Source organism: Leptodactylus fuscus, chromosome 2 (assembly GCF_031893055.1).
Source record: "Leptodactylus fuscus isolate aLepFus1 chromosome 2, aLepFus1.hap2, whole genome shotgun sequence".
NCBI classification, from domain to species: Eukaryota; Metazoa; Chordata; class Amphibia; order Anura; family Leptodactylidae; genus Leptodactylus; species Leptodactylus fuscus.
In genome coordinates, this window is record NC_134266.1 from 271,060,056 (window position 1) to 271,077,773 (window position 17,718).

The 17,718-nt window shown below is 45.5% G+C and overlaps 1 protein-coding gene across 1 annotated transcript in view; it reads right to left on the reverse strand.

The window, feature by feature from the left end:
• Nucleotides 1-14,189, reverse strand: part of ACER3 (alkaline ceramidase 3) — a 38,590-nt gene extending 24,401 nt beyond the window's left edge. The window contains exon 1 of the mRNA XM_075266258.1: nt 14,050-14,189. Within this exon, the coding sequence (XP_075122359.1) occupies nt 14,050-14,152 (103 nt within the window). The 5' untranslated portion in view covers nt 14,153-14,189. The remainder of the gene's footprint in view (nt 1-14,049) is intronic.
• Between the last annotated feature and the right edge of the window lie 3,529 nt (nt 14,190-17,718).

A 17,718-nucleotide genomic window follows, 5' to 3' on the forward strand; every position in this document is an offset into this window, starting at 1 on the left:
CAGAGCCTCAGACTACTATGCCCCCTGCAGGCAGTGCCCAGTACGACACCTGTAGCGGTGGCTCCTCAGACTACTACATGAGAACTGCTGCAGTTTTTCGGCTTGTACAGGTAATTCCCCTGAGCCCATACGCTCCTCTGTTTGATGTAGTTTGGACCGCATGGCCATACAGTCTCCACCCCAACAACTTGCTGACAGTTTCCTTTATAATAGCAGACTCTTCTCCACTGATGCTATATTACTGAGATGCTGAATTTTATAGATTTTACATTTCGTGACAATACAGCAGGTGTTAGATCTTCCTGTCCGCTCCGCGATATTGACTATTTTATGACGTACCTTTAAGTTATAACCATTACAGGGACGGACTCCGGCCTCAGCGAGCACTGCCTGCTGTAATTCAATTGCCAAAATGAAATTTACACTGCCAGCAGAGCGGCGGCCCGAGCCTGGATCACAGCAGGACATACAGGGCAAACCAGTGGAGGACACGAGGAGCCGCATTAGTGTATACAGCTACTATATAGACCTGTGCACATCCATGGTTACACGGTACACAAACCCAGTATAGTCTGATCCTGCAGTCATGTATTACAGTCAGCTCTGTATTCTCCTATAAGGCACTTTAAACAATTAACTAAGTCAAAGTGCAGGATGTTCTGCGGAGAACAAGGACATCGGCTATACTAGGTGAGTTCAGATAGGATGTAATAACAGCATACAAAGTATCGGAGCTGCGCTCACTATTCTGCTGGTGCAGTCACTGTGTACATACATTACATTACTTATCCTGTATTATACTCCAGAGCTGTGCTCACTATTCTGCTGGTACAGTCACTGTATACATACATTACATTACTTATCCTGTATTATACTCCAGAGCTGCGCTCACTATTCTGCTGGTACAGTCACTGTGTACATACATTACATTACTTATCCTGTATTATACTCCAGAGCTGCGCTCACTATTCTGCTGGTACAGTCACTGTGTACATACATTACATTACTTATCCTGTATTATACTCCAGAGCTGCACTCACTATTCTGCTGGTACAGTCACTGTGTACATACATTACATTACTTATCCTGTATTATACCCCAGAGCTGCGCTCACTATTCTGCTGGTACAGTCACTGTGTACATACATTACATTACTTATCCTGTATTTTACTCCATAGCTGCGCTCACTATTCTGCTGGTGCAGTCACTGTGTACATACATTACATTACTTATCCTGTATTATACTCCAGAGCAGCGCTCACTATTCTGCTGGTACAGTCACTGTGTACATACATTACATTACTTATCCTGTATTATACTCCAGAGCAGCGCTCACTATTCTGCTGGTGCAGTCACTGTGTACATACATTACATTACTTATCCTGTATTATACTCCAGAGCAGCGCTCACTATTCTGCTGGTACAGTCACTGTGTACATACATTACATTACTTATCCTGTATTATACTCCAGAGCAGCGCTCACTATTCTGCTGGTACAGTCACTGTGTACATACATTACATTACTTATCCTGTATTATACTCCAGAGCAGCGCTCACTATTCTGCTGGTAGTCACTGTATACATACATTACATTACTTATCCTGTATTATACTCCAGAGCTGCGCTCACTATTCTGCTGGTACAGTCACTGTGTACATACATTACATTACTTATCCTGTATTATACTCCAGAGCTGCGCTCACTCTTCTGCTGGTGCAGTCACTGTGTACATACATTACTTATCCTGTATTATACTCCAGAGCTGTGCTCACTATTCTGCTGGTACAGTCACTGTGTACATACATTACATTACTTATCCTGTATTATACTCCAGAGCTGCGCTCACTATTCTGCTGGTACAGTCACTGTGTACATACATTACATTACTTATCCTGTATTATACTCCAGAGCTGCGCTCACTATTCTGCTGGTACAGTCACTGTGTACATACATTACATTACTTATCCTGTATTATACTCCAGAGCTGCGCTCACTCTTCTGCTGGTGCAGTCACTGTGTACATACATTACTTATCCTGTATTATACTCCAGAGCTGCGCTCACTATTCTGCTGGTGCAGTCACTGTGAACATACATTACTTATCCTGTATTATACTCCAGAGCTGTGCTCACTATTCTGCTGGTACAGTCACTGTGTACATACATTACATTACTTATCCTGTATTATACTCCAGAGCTGCGCTCACTATTCTGCTGGTACAGTCACTGTGTACATACATTACATTACTTATCCTGTATTATACTCCAGAGCTGCACTCACTATTCTGCTGGTACAGTCACTGTGTACATACATTACATTACTTATCCTGTATTATACTCCAGAGCTGCGCTCACTATTCTGCTGGTGCAGTCACTGTGTACATACATTACATTACTTATCCTGTATTATACTCCAGAGCTGCGCTCAATATTCTGCTGGTGCAGTCACTGTGTACATACATTACTTATCCTGTATTATACTCCAGAGCAGCGCTCACTATTTTGCTGGTGCAGTCACTGTGTACATACATTACTTATCCTGTATTATACCCCAGAGCTGCGCTCACTATTCTGCTGGTACAGTCACTATGTACATACATTACATTACTTATCCTGTATTATACTCCAGAGCAGCGCTCACTATTCTGCTGGTACAGTCACTGTGTACATATATTACATTACTTATCCTGCATTATACTCCAGAGCTGCGCTCACTATTCTGCTGGTGCAGTCACTGTGTACATACATTACTTATCCTGTATTATACTCCAGAGCTGCGCTCACTATTCTGCTGGTGCAGTCACTGTGTACATACATTACTTATCCTGTATTATACTCCAGAGCAGCGCTCACTATTTTGCTGGTGCAGTCACTGTGTACATACATTACTTATCCTGTATTATACCCCAGAGCTGCGCTCACTATTCTGCTGGTACAGTCACTATGTACATACATTACATTACTTATCCTGTATTATACTCCAGAGCAGCGCTCACTATTCTGCTGGTACAGTCACTGTGTACATACATTACATTATTACTTATCCTGTATTATACTCCAGAGCTGCACTCACTATTCTGCTGGTGCAGTCACTGTGTACATACATTACATTACTTATCCTGTATTATACTCCAGAGCTGTGCTCACTATTCTGCTGGTGCAGTCACTGTGTACATACATTACATTACTTATCCTGTATTATACTCCAGAGCTGTGCTCACTATTCTGCTGGTACAGTCACTGTATACATACATTACATTACCTATCCTGTATTATACTCCAGAGCTGCACTCACTATTCTGCTGGTGCAGTCACTGTGTACATACATTACATTACTTATCCTGTATTATACTACAGAGCTGCGCTCACTATTCTGCTGGTGCAGTCACTGTGTACATACATTACATTACTTATCCTGTATTATACTCCAGAGCAGCGCTCACTATTCTGCTGGTACAGTCACTGTGTACATATATTACATTACTTATCCTGCATTATACTCCAGAGCAGCGCTCACTATTCTGCTGGTACAGTCACTGTGTACATACATTACATTACTTATCCTGTATTATACTCCAGAGCTGCGCTCACTATTCTGCTGGTGCAGTCACTGTGTACATACATTACATTACTTATCCTGTATTATACTCCAGAGCTGCGCTCACTATTCTGCTGGTACAGTCACTGTGTACATACATTACTTATCCTGTATTATACTCCAGAGCTGCGCTCACTATTCTGCTGGTGCAGTCACTGTGTACATACATTACATTACTTATCCTGTATTATACTCCAGAGCTGCACTCACTATTCTGCTGGTACAGTCACTGTGTACATACATTACATTACTTATCCTGTATTATACTCCAGAGCTGCGCTCACTATTCTGCTGGTGCAGTCACTGTGTACATACATTACATTACTTATCCTGTATTATACTCCAGAGCTGCGCTCACTATTTTGCTGGTATAGTCACTGTGTACATACATTACATTACTTATCCTGTATTATACCCCAGAGCTGCGCTCACTATTCTGCTGGTACAGTCACTGTGTACATACATTACATTACTTATCCTGTATTATACTCCAGAGCTGCGCTCACTATTCTGCTGGTACAGTCACTGTGTACATACATTACATTACTTATCCTGTATTATACTCCAGAGCTGCACTCACTATTCTGCTGGTACAGTCACTGTGTACATACATTACATTACTTATCCTGTATTATACTCCAGAGCTGTGCTCACTATTCTGCTGGTGCAGTCACTGTGTACATACATTACATTACTTATCCTGTATTATACTCCAGAGCTGCGCTCACTATTCTGCTGGTGCAGTCACTGTGTACATACATTACTTATCCTGTATTATACTCCAGAGCAGCGCTCACTATTTTGCTGGTGCAGTCACTGTGTACATACATTACTTATCCTGTATTATACTCCAGAGCTGCGCTCACTATTCTGCTGGTGCAGTCACTGTTACATCCTGTATTATACAGTGATCTCCCTTCATGCCCCATATTACAGACACTAATTTATATAACACTAGTAAAATATGAAGATCGATGTGGGAAAATCTCATCTAAGGTTGTACAATCTGTGTGTCTTGCTGCATCAGGTCAGTGTGGGGGGAGGCTCCTGCTGCAGCCAGTTACAGGTTGGTAAGTAGGGGGAACTTTTCTTTGGACTATTAGAGACAAACTAGGATCAAGGTAAAGGAGGAGATAGCGGGTGGAGGAGGGGCGGGGGTACTTTTATCTTCTCACACCCTACAACTCCATTGATCTGCCCGGATCCATCGCTGAGATGTCACCAGTTCCCAGTAAATGAAGCGTCAGCTCTTCCCACATCCTGGAGAATAGGAGTCTGTCATTAATAATCGTGTCCCTCTGACATCACAGGGCCACACTGAGCTGTCCCCTAGATCTTAGCGATGTTCTGCAGCAGCTGCAGATAACAAGGGATTCTGCTCTTCACTTCTGCAAACTGAGATAAAGACACTGCAGAGGCAAAGGTCAGAAGAGGACAGCTTAAAGGGCCAGTAGTCCTAAAATGGAGTGGGTTCCCCCTAGCACGGATCCAGCAGGTGGCGCTACCTTGGCTCCGGTTGTGTTGGCTATACAGTCCAGGGTGCTCCGCTCATTAACCTGTCACCGCTAACGACCCTCTGCTTCAGCATTTGTTCTTGCAGCATGGCCCAATTGGACAAAGGGGTTGTGCCTAATGCTAATAGTCTCGGGAGGTCCACGCCCCCTACTGGATCCACACCAGGGTACACCTTCTTTTGCCCCGATTCACTTGGACTGAGCTGCAATCATATGACCGTTGAATGTGACGTCACCAGGCCATTGGAGCAGACGTTCAGGGAGCGTCCCCGGCAGCTGATCTGCAGATGTCCCAGGTGTCCGAACCCCACCGATCTTAAACTGATGACTTATCCTAAAGAGACGTAATCCAATTGAAATGTTCTGGACAATCCCTTTAAATCTCAGGCCTGTTAAAGGCTCAGACACTGACTTACAAGTTAGCTCCCTCCACTAGGTGGCATTATTGAGGCAGATTGCATAGCCTTTTTCCCAAGATGCACTGCAGAGTCCTAGCTGGGATGGTGGAGAATTAGAGGGGCTACACATGTGCACGTGTCCTGCAGGCAGAGTTATCTTTATCTGCGCTTACATGTAAATGATATCCTGCAGTTATGCAAATGAGGACGGAGAGGAGGAGGAGGACGGAGAGGAGGAGGTCAAAGGAGAGGACGACGACGGAGGAGGACGGAGAGGAGGAGGAGGCCGACGGCGGAGGAGGACGGAGAGGAGGAGGAGGCCGACGGCGGAGGAGGACGGAGAGGAGGAGGAGGCCGACGGCGGAGGAGGACGGAGAGGAGGAGGAGGCCGACGGCGGAGGAGGACGGAGAGGAGGAGGACGACGACGACGGAGGAGAGGAGGGAAAGACGGCGGAGGAAGGAGAGGAGGAGGTCAACGGAGGGGAAGACGGTGGAGGACGACGACGGAGGACGGAGAGGAGGAGGAGTACGACGATGGAGGACAGAGAGGAGGAGGAGTACGACGGCGGCGGAGGACGGAGAGGAGGAGGAGGACGACGATGGAGGACAGAGAGGAGGAGGAGGACGGAGAGGAGGATGACGACAGTGGAGGACGACGACGGCGGAGGACGGAGAGGAGGAGGAGGACGACGACGGCGGAGGACGGAGAGGAGGAGGAGGACGGAGAGGAGGACGGCGGAGGACGGAGAGGAGGACGGCGGAGGACGGAGAGGAGGACGGCGGAGGACGGAGAGGAGGACGGCGGAGGACGGAGAGGAGGACGGCGGAGGACGGAGAGGAGGAGGTCAACGGAGGGGAAGACGGCGGAGGAGGTCAACGGAAGGGAAGACGGCAGAGGACGGAGAGGAAGAGGAGGTCAACGGAGGGGAAGACGGCGGAGGACGGAGAGGAGGTGGTCAACGGAGGGGAAGACGGCAGAGGACGGAGAGGAGGAGGTCAACGGAGGGGAAGACGGCGACGGCGGACGATTTTAATGGCTGGGTAACATTCCTATAGACGTTTCTTGTGCGGCTCCTCCATATCTTGCACCGCACCGGTGTACACGTTCCTTAGAGCTCCTCCCCCGGAGCTCCTGAGCCGCAGGTCTGTCTACAACCACTTAGCAGGAGGAGGCCAGACCTCGGTTATAGAGATGAGGGGTTGTAAATATGTCTACAGTCAGACTACAGTCAGTCAGGACATCGTCACCGCGGTGTTGGCTCTTACGACTGCTCTTTCCCATAGGACAAGTCATTAATATCCAACACCCCCACCGATCAGCTGTTCAGGTGAGCACAGCTTTTGTTTCACAGTCTGGTGATGTCATGTTCATCAGTCACATGATGTTTGCAGCTCAGTCCCACTCAAGTGAATGGAGCACGAGATGCAATACTAAGCGCAGCCACTACAGATTGTACGGCGCTGTGCTTGGTCAGTAGCGGAGGGGCTGCGGTTCTGGTCAGGGGGCCGGGTGTTAGAGTCCCACCAATCTGATACTAAATCCTGGAAAGCTCCTTTAAATCCGATTATTGCAAAACCTATGGAGACGTTCCCTTAGGGCGAATTTGCACACAGTAGATTTTTTGGCAGCGACTTCTGAGACGGCGCCGTCATGTTCTCGCAGTGACAAAGACAAATGTTCTACTTAGATGAATGGGACTGTTCCAAAAACAAAAAAACTGCTCCATGTGAACTCACCCGTATACAAGGTCCTAGGATTGTACAGAGCGCCCCCTCACAGCCTGAGCACTGCAACAACAACATGGCCGCCATCCAGAGAATAGGTGGGGTATGAAAAGGAGGAGGAGGAAGATGAAGATATGCACATGGGGAGATAAGGGAGGAACTCCGCTGCCAGGTACAGGTACTTAAAGTGCAATGCTGCCTCCCCCCACGCCCAAGATTAGAAAGAACGGCTGCTTCCTTCTAGAAACAGCGCCCTATCCGTCCACAGGTTGTGTATGGTACTGCAGCAGAATCAGGGTCGCAATAGGGGTCGGGGAGCCACACCATACATAAGGCACAGGAGGATTTTAAGCGTTGCATACTGAATACTAACCACAGCGCCATCCACTGGCTGTGCTTGGTATTGCAGCTCAACACCAGAATGGGACTCCACTGTGAATCGGAGGCAGGGCTCAGGTAATGAACCGGGGTCATCAATTGATAAAGCCTAGACAACCCCTTTAAGTTATGGATGGGATTCCCCTTTAAGGCAGAGTTCCGCTTTAAGCAATTCACTAAGCCACAGTGCAGAGCAGGCGGGCAGCGGCCACATGGGATGAGATAAGAGCGCGCAAAGTATTTGAGGTATGTCGAGTGAGCGGGAGCCGCCATGACACCCAGGGTGAAGGAGGGGGGGGGGGCCTGGTTGTATGGGGGGGGGGGGAGGGGTCATGAATTACAGGTGTCACACTGGACAGCATGGGGTCCGTTTGGGTAACCCTACTGTAAGACGCCCATATCAGTGTAAAGGGGGACCCTGGAATCTGGTCGTCCTCCAGAACAGGACTGTGTAATACCACCCTCCCCCTGCAGTGGCCGCTGTAACGTGTTCACACTCAAATATTGATTGCAACAAGATAACCTATCCTTAGAAATCCTGAGACCCGTGCCGATCAGCTGAAGAGCGCTGCGGCCTCATTATAGGTAGCCTAGTGGCTGCGCTCGGTATTGCAGCTCAACCAATTCCCTTGATTGGGACTGAGTTGTAAACAGGTCACAAGTTGAATGAATGTCAAGACTTGTGAAGCGGAAGCTGATCCGTGGGGGTCCTGGGTGTTGGATCTCCACAAGCCCCGGTGACCAATCCTAAGGAACAGCTCTGCCACTGTCTAATCCACTTTGCGGTCAGTGACTGGCACCAGACTATACAAGCCCCGCGCCCGCTCAGCCCCCGAGGGTCAGTACTGATTGTCTGCACACACATGACAGCATGGAGAAGAATCAGAGCACAGGATCTCCCCGTGGTGCAAGGACTCGCTAGCGCCCCCGGCTGGTCGCAGTCAGGTCCTGGTATTCCAGCCGCCACACAAGCAGTGACAATAAAGGGATGGGCGCCTGTACCTGCAGGGGGAGGAGATCGGGGCTGAGCCCAAGCAGAACTACAACTCCCAGTATACAAAGGGCCGGCCACCAGGGCATGCTGGGAGATGTAGTTCTACAGTCATATCTGTTACCATGACTACTACTATTCTCTATGGATACGCTGGCGCGGACTGGTTACTACTGGCAACACCTCGATAATTCATTCAGGAAATGACACAAAGTCTTATATTACACTGACAACTGGGAGGAGCCAGCGAGGAGGCAGCACTGAGTACAGAGTCAGGAGAGGGAGGAGCCAGCGAGGAGGCAGCACTGAGTACAGAGTCAGGAGAGGGAGGAGCCAGCGAGGAGGCAGCACTGAGGGGGGGGGGGGGGGGGGGGGGGCGTACAGGGGCTGCTATAGACAGCAGTGTATATACTCAGGGACAGCCCTGTATACAGTATATACCACACTGACAGCCCTGTATATAGTATAGAGACAGCCCTGTGCACAGTATATACTATATGGACAGCCCTGTACACAGTATATACTATATGGACAGCCCTGTACACAGTATATACTATATAGACAGCCCTGTACACAGTATATACTATATGGACAGCCCTGTACACAGTATATACTATATGGACAGCCCTGTACACAGTATATACTATATGGACAGCCCTGTATACAGTATATACCACACTGACAGCCCTGTATATAGTATAGAGACAGCCCTGTACGCAGTGTATACTATATGGACAGCCCTGTACACAGTATATACTATATGGACAGCCCTGTACACAGTATATACTATAAGGACAGCCCTGTACACAGTATATACTATATGGACAGCCCTGTACACAGTATATACTATATGGACAGCCCTGTACACAGTATATACTATATGGACAGCCCTGTACACAGTATATACTATATGGACAGCCCTGTACACAGTATATACTATATGGACAGCCCTGTACACAGTATATACTATATGGACAGCCCTGTACACAGTATATACTATATGGACAGTCCTGTACACAGTATATACCACACTGACAGCCCTGTATATAGTATAGAGACAGCCCTGTACGCAGTATATACTATATGGACAGCCCTGTACACAGTATATACTATAAGGACAGCCCTGTACACAGTATATACTATATGGACAGCCCTGTACACAGTATATACTATATGGACAGCCCTGTACACAGTATATACTATATGGACAGCCCTGTACACAGTATATACTATATGGACAGCCCTGTACACAGTATATACTATATGGACAGCCCTGTACACAGTATATACTATATGGACAGTCCTGTACACAGTATATACCACACTGACAGCCCTGTATATAGTATAGAGACAGCCCTGTACACAGTATATACTATATGGACAGCCCTGTACACAGTATATACTATATGGACAGCCCTGTACACAGTATATACTATATGGACAGCCCTGTACACAGTATATACTATATGGACAGCCCTTTACACAGTATATACTATATGGACAGTCCTGTACACAGTATATACCACACTGACAGCCCTGTATATAGTATAGAGACAGCCCTGTACACAGTATATACCATATGGACAGCCCTGTACACAGTATATACCATATGGACAGCCCTGTACACAGTATATACCATATGGACAGCCCTGTACGCAGTATATACCATAAGGACAGCCCTGTACGCAGTATATACTATAAGGACAGCCCTGTACGCAGTATATACTATAAGGACAGCCCTGTACGCAGTATATACTATATGGACAGCCCTGTACGCAGTATATACTATATGGACAGCCCTGTACGCAGTATATACTATATGGACAGCCCTGTACGCAGTATATACTATATGGACAGCCCTGTACGCAGTATATACTATATGGACAGCCCTGTACGCAGTATATACTATATGGACAGCCCTGTACGCAGTATATACTATATGGACAGCCCTGTACGCAGTATATACTATATGGACAGCCCTGTACGCAGTATATACTATATGGACAGCCCTGTACGCAGTATATACTATATGGACAGCCCTGTACGCAGTATATACTATATGGACAGCCCTGTACGCAGTATATACTATATGGACAGCCCTGTACGCAGTATATACTATATGGACAGCCCTGTACGCAGTATATACTATATGGACAGCCCTGTACGCAGTATATACTATATGGACAGCCCTGTACGCAGTATATACTATATGGACAGCCCTGTACGCAGTATATACTATATGGACAGCCCTGTACGCAGTATATACTATATGGACAGCCCTGTACGCAGTATATACTATATGGACAGCCCTGTACGCAGTATATACTATATGGACAGCCCTGTACGCAGTATATACTATATGGACAGCCCTGTACGCAGTATATACTATATGGACAGCCCTGTACGCAGTATATACTATATGGACAGCCCTGTACGCAGTATATACTATATGGACAGCCCTGTACGCAGTATATACTATATGGACAGCCCTGTACGCAGTATATACTATATGGACAGCCCTGTACGCAGTATATACTATATGGACAGCCCTGTACGCAGTATATACTATATGGACAGCCCTGTACGCAGTATATACTATATGGACAGCCCTGTACGCAGTATATACTATATGGACAGCCCTGTACGCAGTATATACTATATGGACAGCCCTGTACGCAGTATATACTATATGGACAGCCCTGTACGCAGTATATACTATATGGACAGCCCTGTACGCAGTATATACTATATGGACAGCCCTGTACGCAGTATATACTATATGGACAGCCCTGTACGCAGTATATACTATATGGACAGCCCTGTACGCAGTATATACTATATGGACAGCCCTGTACGCAGTATATACTATATGGACAGCCCTGTACGCAGTATATACTATATGGACAGCCCTGTACGCAGTATATACTATATGGACAGCCCTGTACGCAGTATATACTATATGGACAGCCCTGTACGCAGTATATACTATATGGACAGCCCTGTACGCAGTATATACTATATGGACAGCCCTGTACGCAGTATATACTATATGGACAGCCCTGTACGCAGTATATACTATATGGACAGCCCTGTACGCAGTATATACTATATGGACAGCCCTGTACGCAGTATATACTATATGGACAGCCCTGTACGCAGTATATACTATATGGACAGCCCTGTACGCAGTATATACTATATGGACAGCCCTGTACGCAGTATATACTATATGGACAGCCCTGTACGCAGTATATACTATATGGACAGCCCTGTACGCAGTATATACTATATGGACAGCCCTGTACGCAGTATATACTATATGGACAGCCCTGTACGCAGTATATACTATATGGACAGCCCTGTACACAGTATATACTATATGGACAGCCCTGTACACAGAATATACTATATGGACAGCCCTGTACACAGAATATACTATATAGACAGCCCTGTACACAGTATATACTATAAGGACAGCCCTGTACACAGTATATACTATAAGGACAGCCCTGTACACAGTATATACTATATGGACAGCCCTGTACACAGTATATACTACACTGACAGCCCTGTATACAGTATATACTATACGGTCAGCCATGTGCACAGCCCTGAATACAGTATATACCACACTGACAGCCCTGTACACAGTATATAGTATACGGCCAGCCATGTGCACAGCCCCGTACACAGTATATACTATATGGGCAGCCCTGTACACAGTATATAGTATACGGCCAGCCATGTGCACAGCCCTGTACACAGTATATAAGATAGAGACAGCCCTGTACACAGTATATACTATATGGACATCCCTGTATACAGTATATACTACACTGACAGCCCTGTACACAGTATATACCACACTGACAGCCCTGTATACAGTATATACTATACAGCCAGCCATGTGCACAGCCCTGTATACAGTATACACCACACTGACAGTCCTGTACACAGTATATACTACAGACAGCCCTGTACACAGTATATACTATAAGGACAGCCCTGTATACAGTATATACTATATGGACAGCCCTGTATACAGTATATACTACAGACAGCCCTGTACACAGTATATACTATAAGGACAGCCCTGTACACAGTATATAGCATACGACCAGCCATGTGCACAGCCCTGTATACAGTATATAGTATACGGCCAGCCATGTGCACAGCCCTGTATACAGTATACACCACACTGACAGTCCTGTACACAGTATATAGTATACGACCAGCCATGTGCACAGCCCTGTATACAGTATATACTATATGGACAGCCCTGTATACAGTATATAGTATACGGCCAGCCATGTGCACAGCCCTGTACACAGTATATACTATAAGGACAGCCCTGTACACAGTATATACTATATAGACAGTCCTGTACACAGTATATACTATATAGACAGCCCTGTACACAGTATATGTTACACTGACTGCCCTGTACACAGTATATACTATATGCACAGCCCTGTACACAGTATATACTATATGCACAGCCCTGTACACAGTATATACTATATGCACAGCCCTGTACACAGTATATACTATATGCACAGCCCTGTACACAGTATATACTATATGCACAGCCCTGTACACAGTATATACTATATGCACAGTCCTGTACACAGTATATACTATATGCACAGCCCTGTACACAGTATATACTATATGCACAGCCCTGTACACAGTATATACTATATGCACAGCCCTGTATACAGTATATACTATATGGACAGCCCTGTATACAGTATATACTACAGACAGCCCTGTACACAGTATATACTATAAGGACAGCCCTGTACACAGTATATAGCATACGACCAGCCATGTGCACAGCCCTGTATACAGTATATAGTATACGGCCAGCCATGTGCACAGCCCTGTATACAGTATACACCACACTGACAGTCCTGTACACAGTATATAGTATACGACCAGCCATGTGCACAGCCCTGTATACAGTATATACTATATGGACAGCCCTGTATACAGTATATAGTATACGGCCAGCCATGTGCACAGCCCTGTACACAGTATATACTATAAGGACAGCCCTGTACACAGTATATACTATATAGACAGTCCTGTACACAGTATATACTATATAGACAGCCCTGTACACAGTATATGTTACACTGACTGCCCTGTACACAGTATATACTATATGCACAGCCCTGTACACAGTATATACTATATGCACAGCCCTGTACACAGTATATACTATATGCACAGCCCTGTACACAGTATATACTATATGCACAGCCCTGTACACAGTATATACTATATGCACAGTCCTGTACACAGTATATACTATATGCACAGCCCTGTACACAGTATATACTATATGCACAGCCCTGTACACAGTATATACTATATGCACAGCCCTGTACACAGTATACACCACACTGACAGCCGCAGTAGGTCCGGCGCGCGGTACTCACAGAACTCGGCGATGTAATAGGACACGGCATAGTTCTCCTCGCACCACTCCAGGGTGGAGGTCGGGGGCCCCCAGTAGCCGGGCCTGTCCAGCGCCGGAGCCATAGCTCTGCTGCCTGTCACAGCCGGCCGGGAAGGGGAGAGGTAGGACGCATCCCTGGCCCCGCCCCCTGCCTGATCAATAGCCGCGATGACAACGCCTGGGGGCGGGGCTACGGCACAGTCACTGTGACTCAGAGGGGTGCGGCACGTGAGGAGAAGGGGGCGCGGTCTGTGACAGAGACGGGGCGGAGCTAAGAATGGGCGGGGCTTGATGGACGTGTCAGAGCGGGAAGTTCGTGTGCGGGTTGCGTAGTCACCCGTACGTGACAAGGATAAGCGACATGTTTATACCTTGAGGGGGGGACGATAGTGAGGACAATATGGAGTGTAAGCTGTGAACTTAGTGTTACCGGGATCAGGAGCTTCTCCCCTTCAGCTTCATTACTCAGATAGAAGGAGCTGTGACTATTCCTTAAAGGAGCATTTTACCTAATATTATCAGCCATGGAGCCTTTCTGACTATAAGATTCTCATCTGCGGTCCTTTATCTAAAGCTGTTGGCTAAAAACGTCAGTAATGACCAGTATGGCGCCATTACGCGGTCACCAGGTGATGTTTGCTTTACACGGGATGTCATGCTGCTTTACCAGACTCCTACATGGACTATCTGCTTCGTGATAACCCCTTGTGGACTTGTAATGGTGGACTATTGGTTGTCAGGCTCATTTATTTCTTAAAACAAGTGACATAAAGGAGTATTCTAGCTGGAACACGTACCAAGGACTGCGGGGACCCTGACAGGTGCCAAAGTGAAGGGGCCATAGTGGTAATTAGGCACTGTGCTGAGCTGCAATACCAGACACAACCTATTGACAGGTGTGGCGCTGTTTCTTTGAGAACTGTGCAGCTATATGGCTGTACAGTTCTCTCTATGATTGGGCAGAGTGATTAGCATTAGTGTAGTGCGTATAGTACACCGTCGCCGACAGGAGCTGAGAGGAGACCAGTCTGTCACACTAAAGCCCCACCCACATCAGGCTGTACTGCGGTGTAAACACTAGGGGCAGCACAGCTGTAGAGGCCACACCATAAGACCTCATTCAGACTTCTGTACAATATTCGCAATGGCATGCCAGTCTGTTGGTAGGATATGGTTTCTCTTTTTGGACCACAAGGAGGCAACAGTGAGCATAGAAGAAAGCTCCTCCCATAGTATGACATCAGCGCTCCACCCTGAGGCATGATGGGAATAAAAAATAAAAAAAAAACATCTATTTTTCTACCAATTTTTTGGGATCGATCATGTAGGACAGATGATCATGTCCTAGTTGATGGAACTGCCCTTTAAATCTATGGAGGTTCCTCATCTGCAGTATACAGGTCATGACCCCGCGGCATATACTACAGTTGTAACACACAGCAACAAAATAAATAAAGCCGCCATACGTCATCATTACTAATGTAGGAAGTGATGAGAAGGTAACGCGATGGTGCAACGGAGGGGAGTCCAGACACGGCCCTGATTCACTATCCTGTAGTCACATTCTTCAAGTATTATTGAGCAACAAGGAAATGTATCAGGCGACGTCTCGGTAGTATTTATAAAGTGTGTGAGCATCACCTACTACAGACTGGGGTGAACTAGGGGAGGGGGCAAATACCCCAGACTCAGGAGGACCCGCAAAGGGTGAGATCTAAACCCTGATATAGCTGCATGAAAAGATTTAGGAATTGTTATTTACACAGTGTACGACAATGGTATGTGGTCACACAATGGCGGTATTATTGGAATACCATTGACAAGCACTAAACCTGGATCTTCTACCTGCTCTCCATTGGCTTAATATATCGCATTAATTACTTATTGGGACGCCATACAATTCCGCCTAACTGTGGGCTGGAAGGACAGGGGTCTAGGACATCGTATACTAGTGTACAGTGGTGCTATACAGTGTACGGTGGTATTATACTAGCGTATAGCGGTCCGATGTATACAGTAGTACTATACTAGTGTACAGTGGTGCTATACTAGTTACAGTAGTGCTATACTAGTGTACAGTGGTATTATACTAGAGTATATAGTAGTACTATACTAGTATACAGTGGTACTATACTAGTATATAGCGGTACTATACTAGTGTACAGCGGTATTATTCTAGTTTACAGCGGTACTATACTAGTGTACAATGATGTTATACTAGTGTACAGCGGTATTATACTAGTTTACAGCGGTATTATACTAGTGTACATCGGTACTATACTTGTGTACAGCGATACTATACTTGTGTACAGCAGTACTATACTAGTGTACAGCGGTATTATACTTGTGTACAGCGGTATTATACTAGTTTACAGCGGTAATATACTAGTGTACAATGATGTTATACTAGTGTACAGCGGTACTATACTTGTGTACAGCGATACTATACTTGTGTACAGCAGTACTATACTAGTGTACAGCGGTATTATACTTGTGTACAGCAGTATTATACTAGTTTATAGCGGTACTATACTAGTGTACAGCGGTATTATACTAGTGTACAGCAGTATTATACTAGTTTATAGCGGTACTATACTAGTGTACAGCGGTATTATACTAGTGTACAGCGGTATTATACTAGTGTACAATGATGTTATACTAGTGTACAGTGGTATTATACTAGTTTACAGCGGTACTATACTAGTGTACAGCGATACTATACTAGTGTACAGTGGTGCTATACTAGTGTACAGCGGTACTATACTTGTGTACAGCGATACTATACTTGTGTACAGCAGTACTATACTAGTGTACAGCGGTATTATACTTGTGTACAGCGGTATTATACTAGTTTACAGTGGTACTATACTAGTATATAGCGGTACTATACTAGTGTACAGCGGTATTATTCTAGTTTACAGCGGTATTATACTAGTGTACAATGATGTTATACTAGTGTACAGCGGTATTATACTAGTGTACAGCGATACTATACTAGTGTATAGCGGTATTATACTAGTGTACAGCGGTACTATACTAGTTTACAGCGGTACTATACTAGTTTACAGCGATACTATACTAGTGTACAGCGGTATTATACTAGTTTACAGCGATATTATACTAGTTTACAGCGATACTATACTAGTTTACAGCGGTATTATACTAGTGTACAGCGGTACTATACTAGTTTATAGCGGTACTATACTAGTTTACAGCAGTACTATACTAGTTTACAGCGGTACTATACTAGTGTACAGCGGTATTATACTAGTTTACAGCGATATTATACTAGTTTACAGCGGTACTATACTAGTTTACAGCGGTACTATACTAGTGTACAGCGGTATTATACTAGTTTACAGCGATATTATACTAGTTTACAGCGATACTATACTAGTTTACAGCGGTACTATACTAGTGTACAGCGGTATTATACTAGTTTACAGCGATATTATACTAGTTTACAGCGATACTATACTAGTTTACAGCGGTACTATACTAGTGTACAGCGATATTATACTAGTGTACAGCGGTATTATACTAGTTTACAGCGATACTATACTAGTTTACAGCGATACTATACTAGTTTACAGCGATATTATACTAGTTTACAGCGATACTATACTAGTTTACAGCGGTATTATACTAG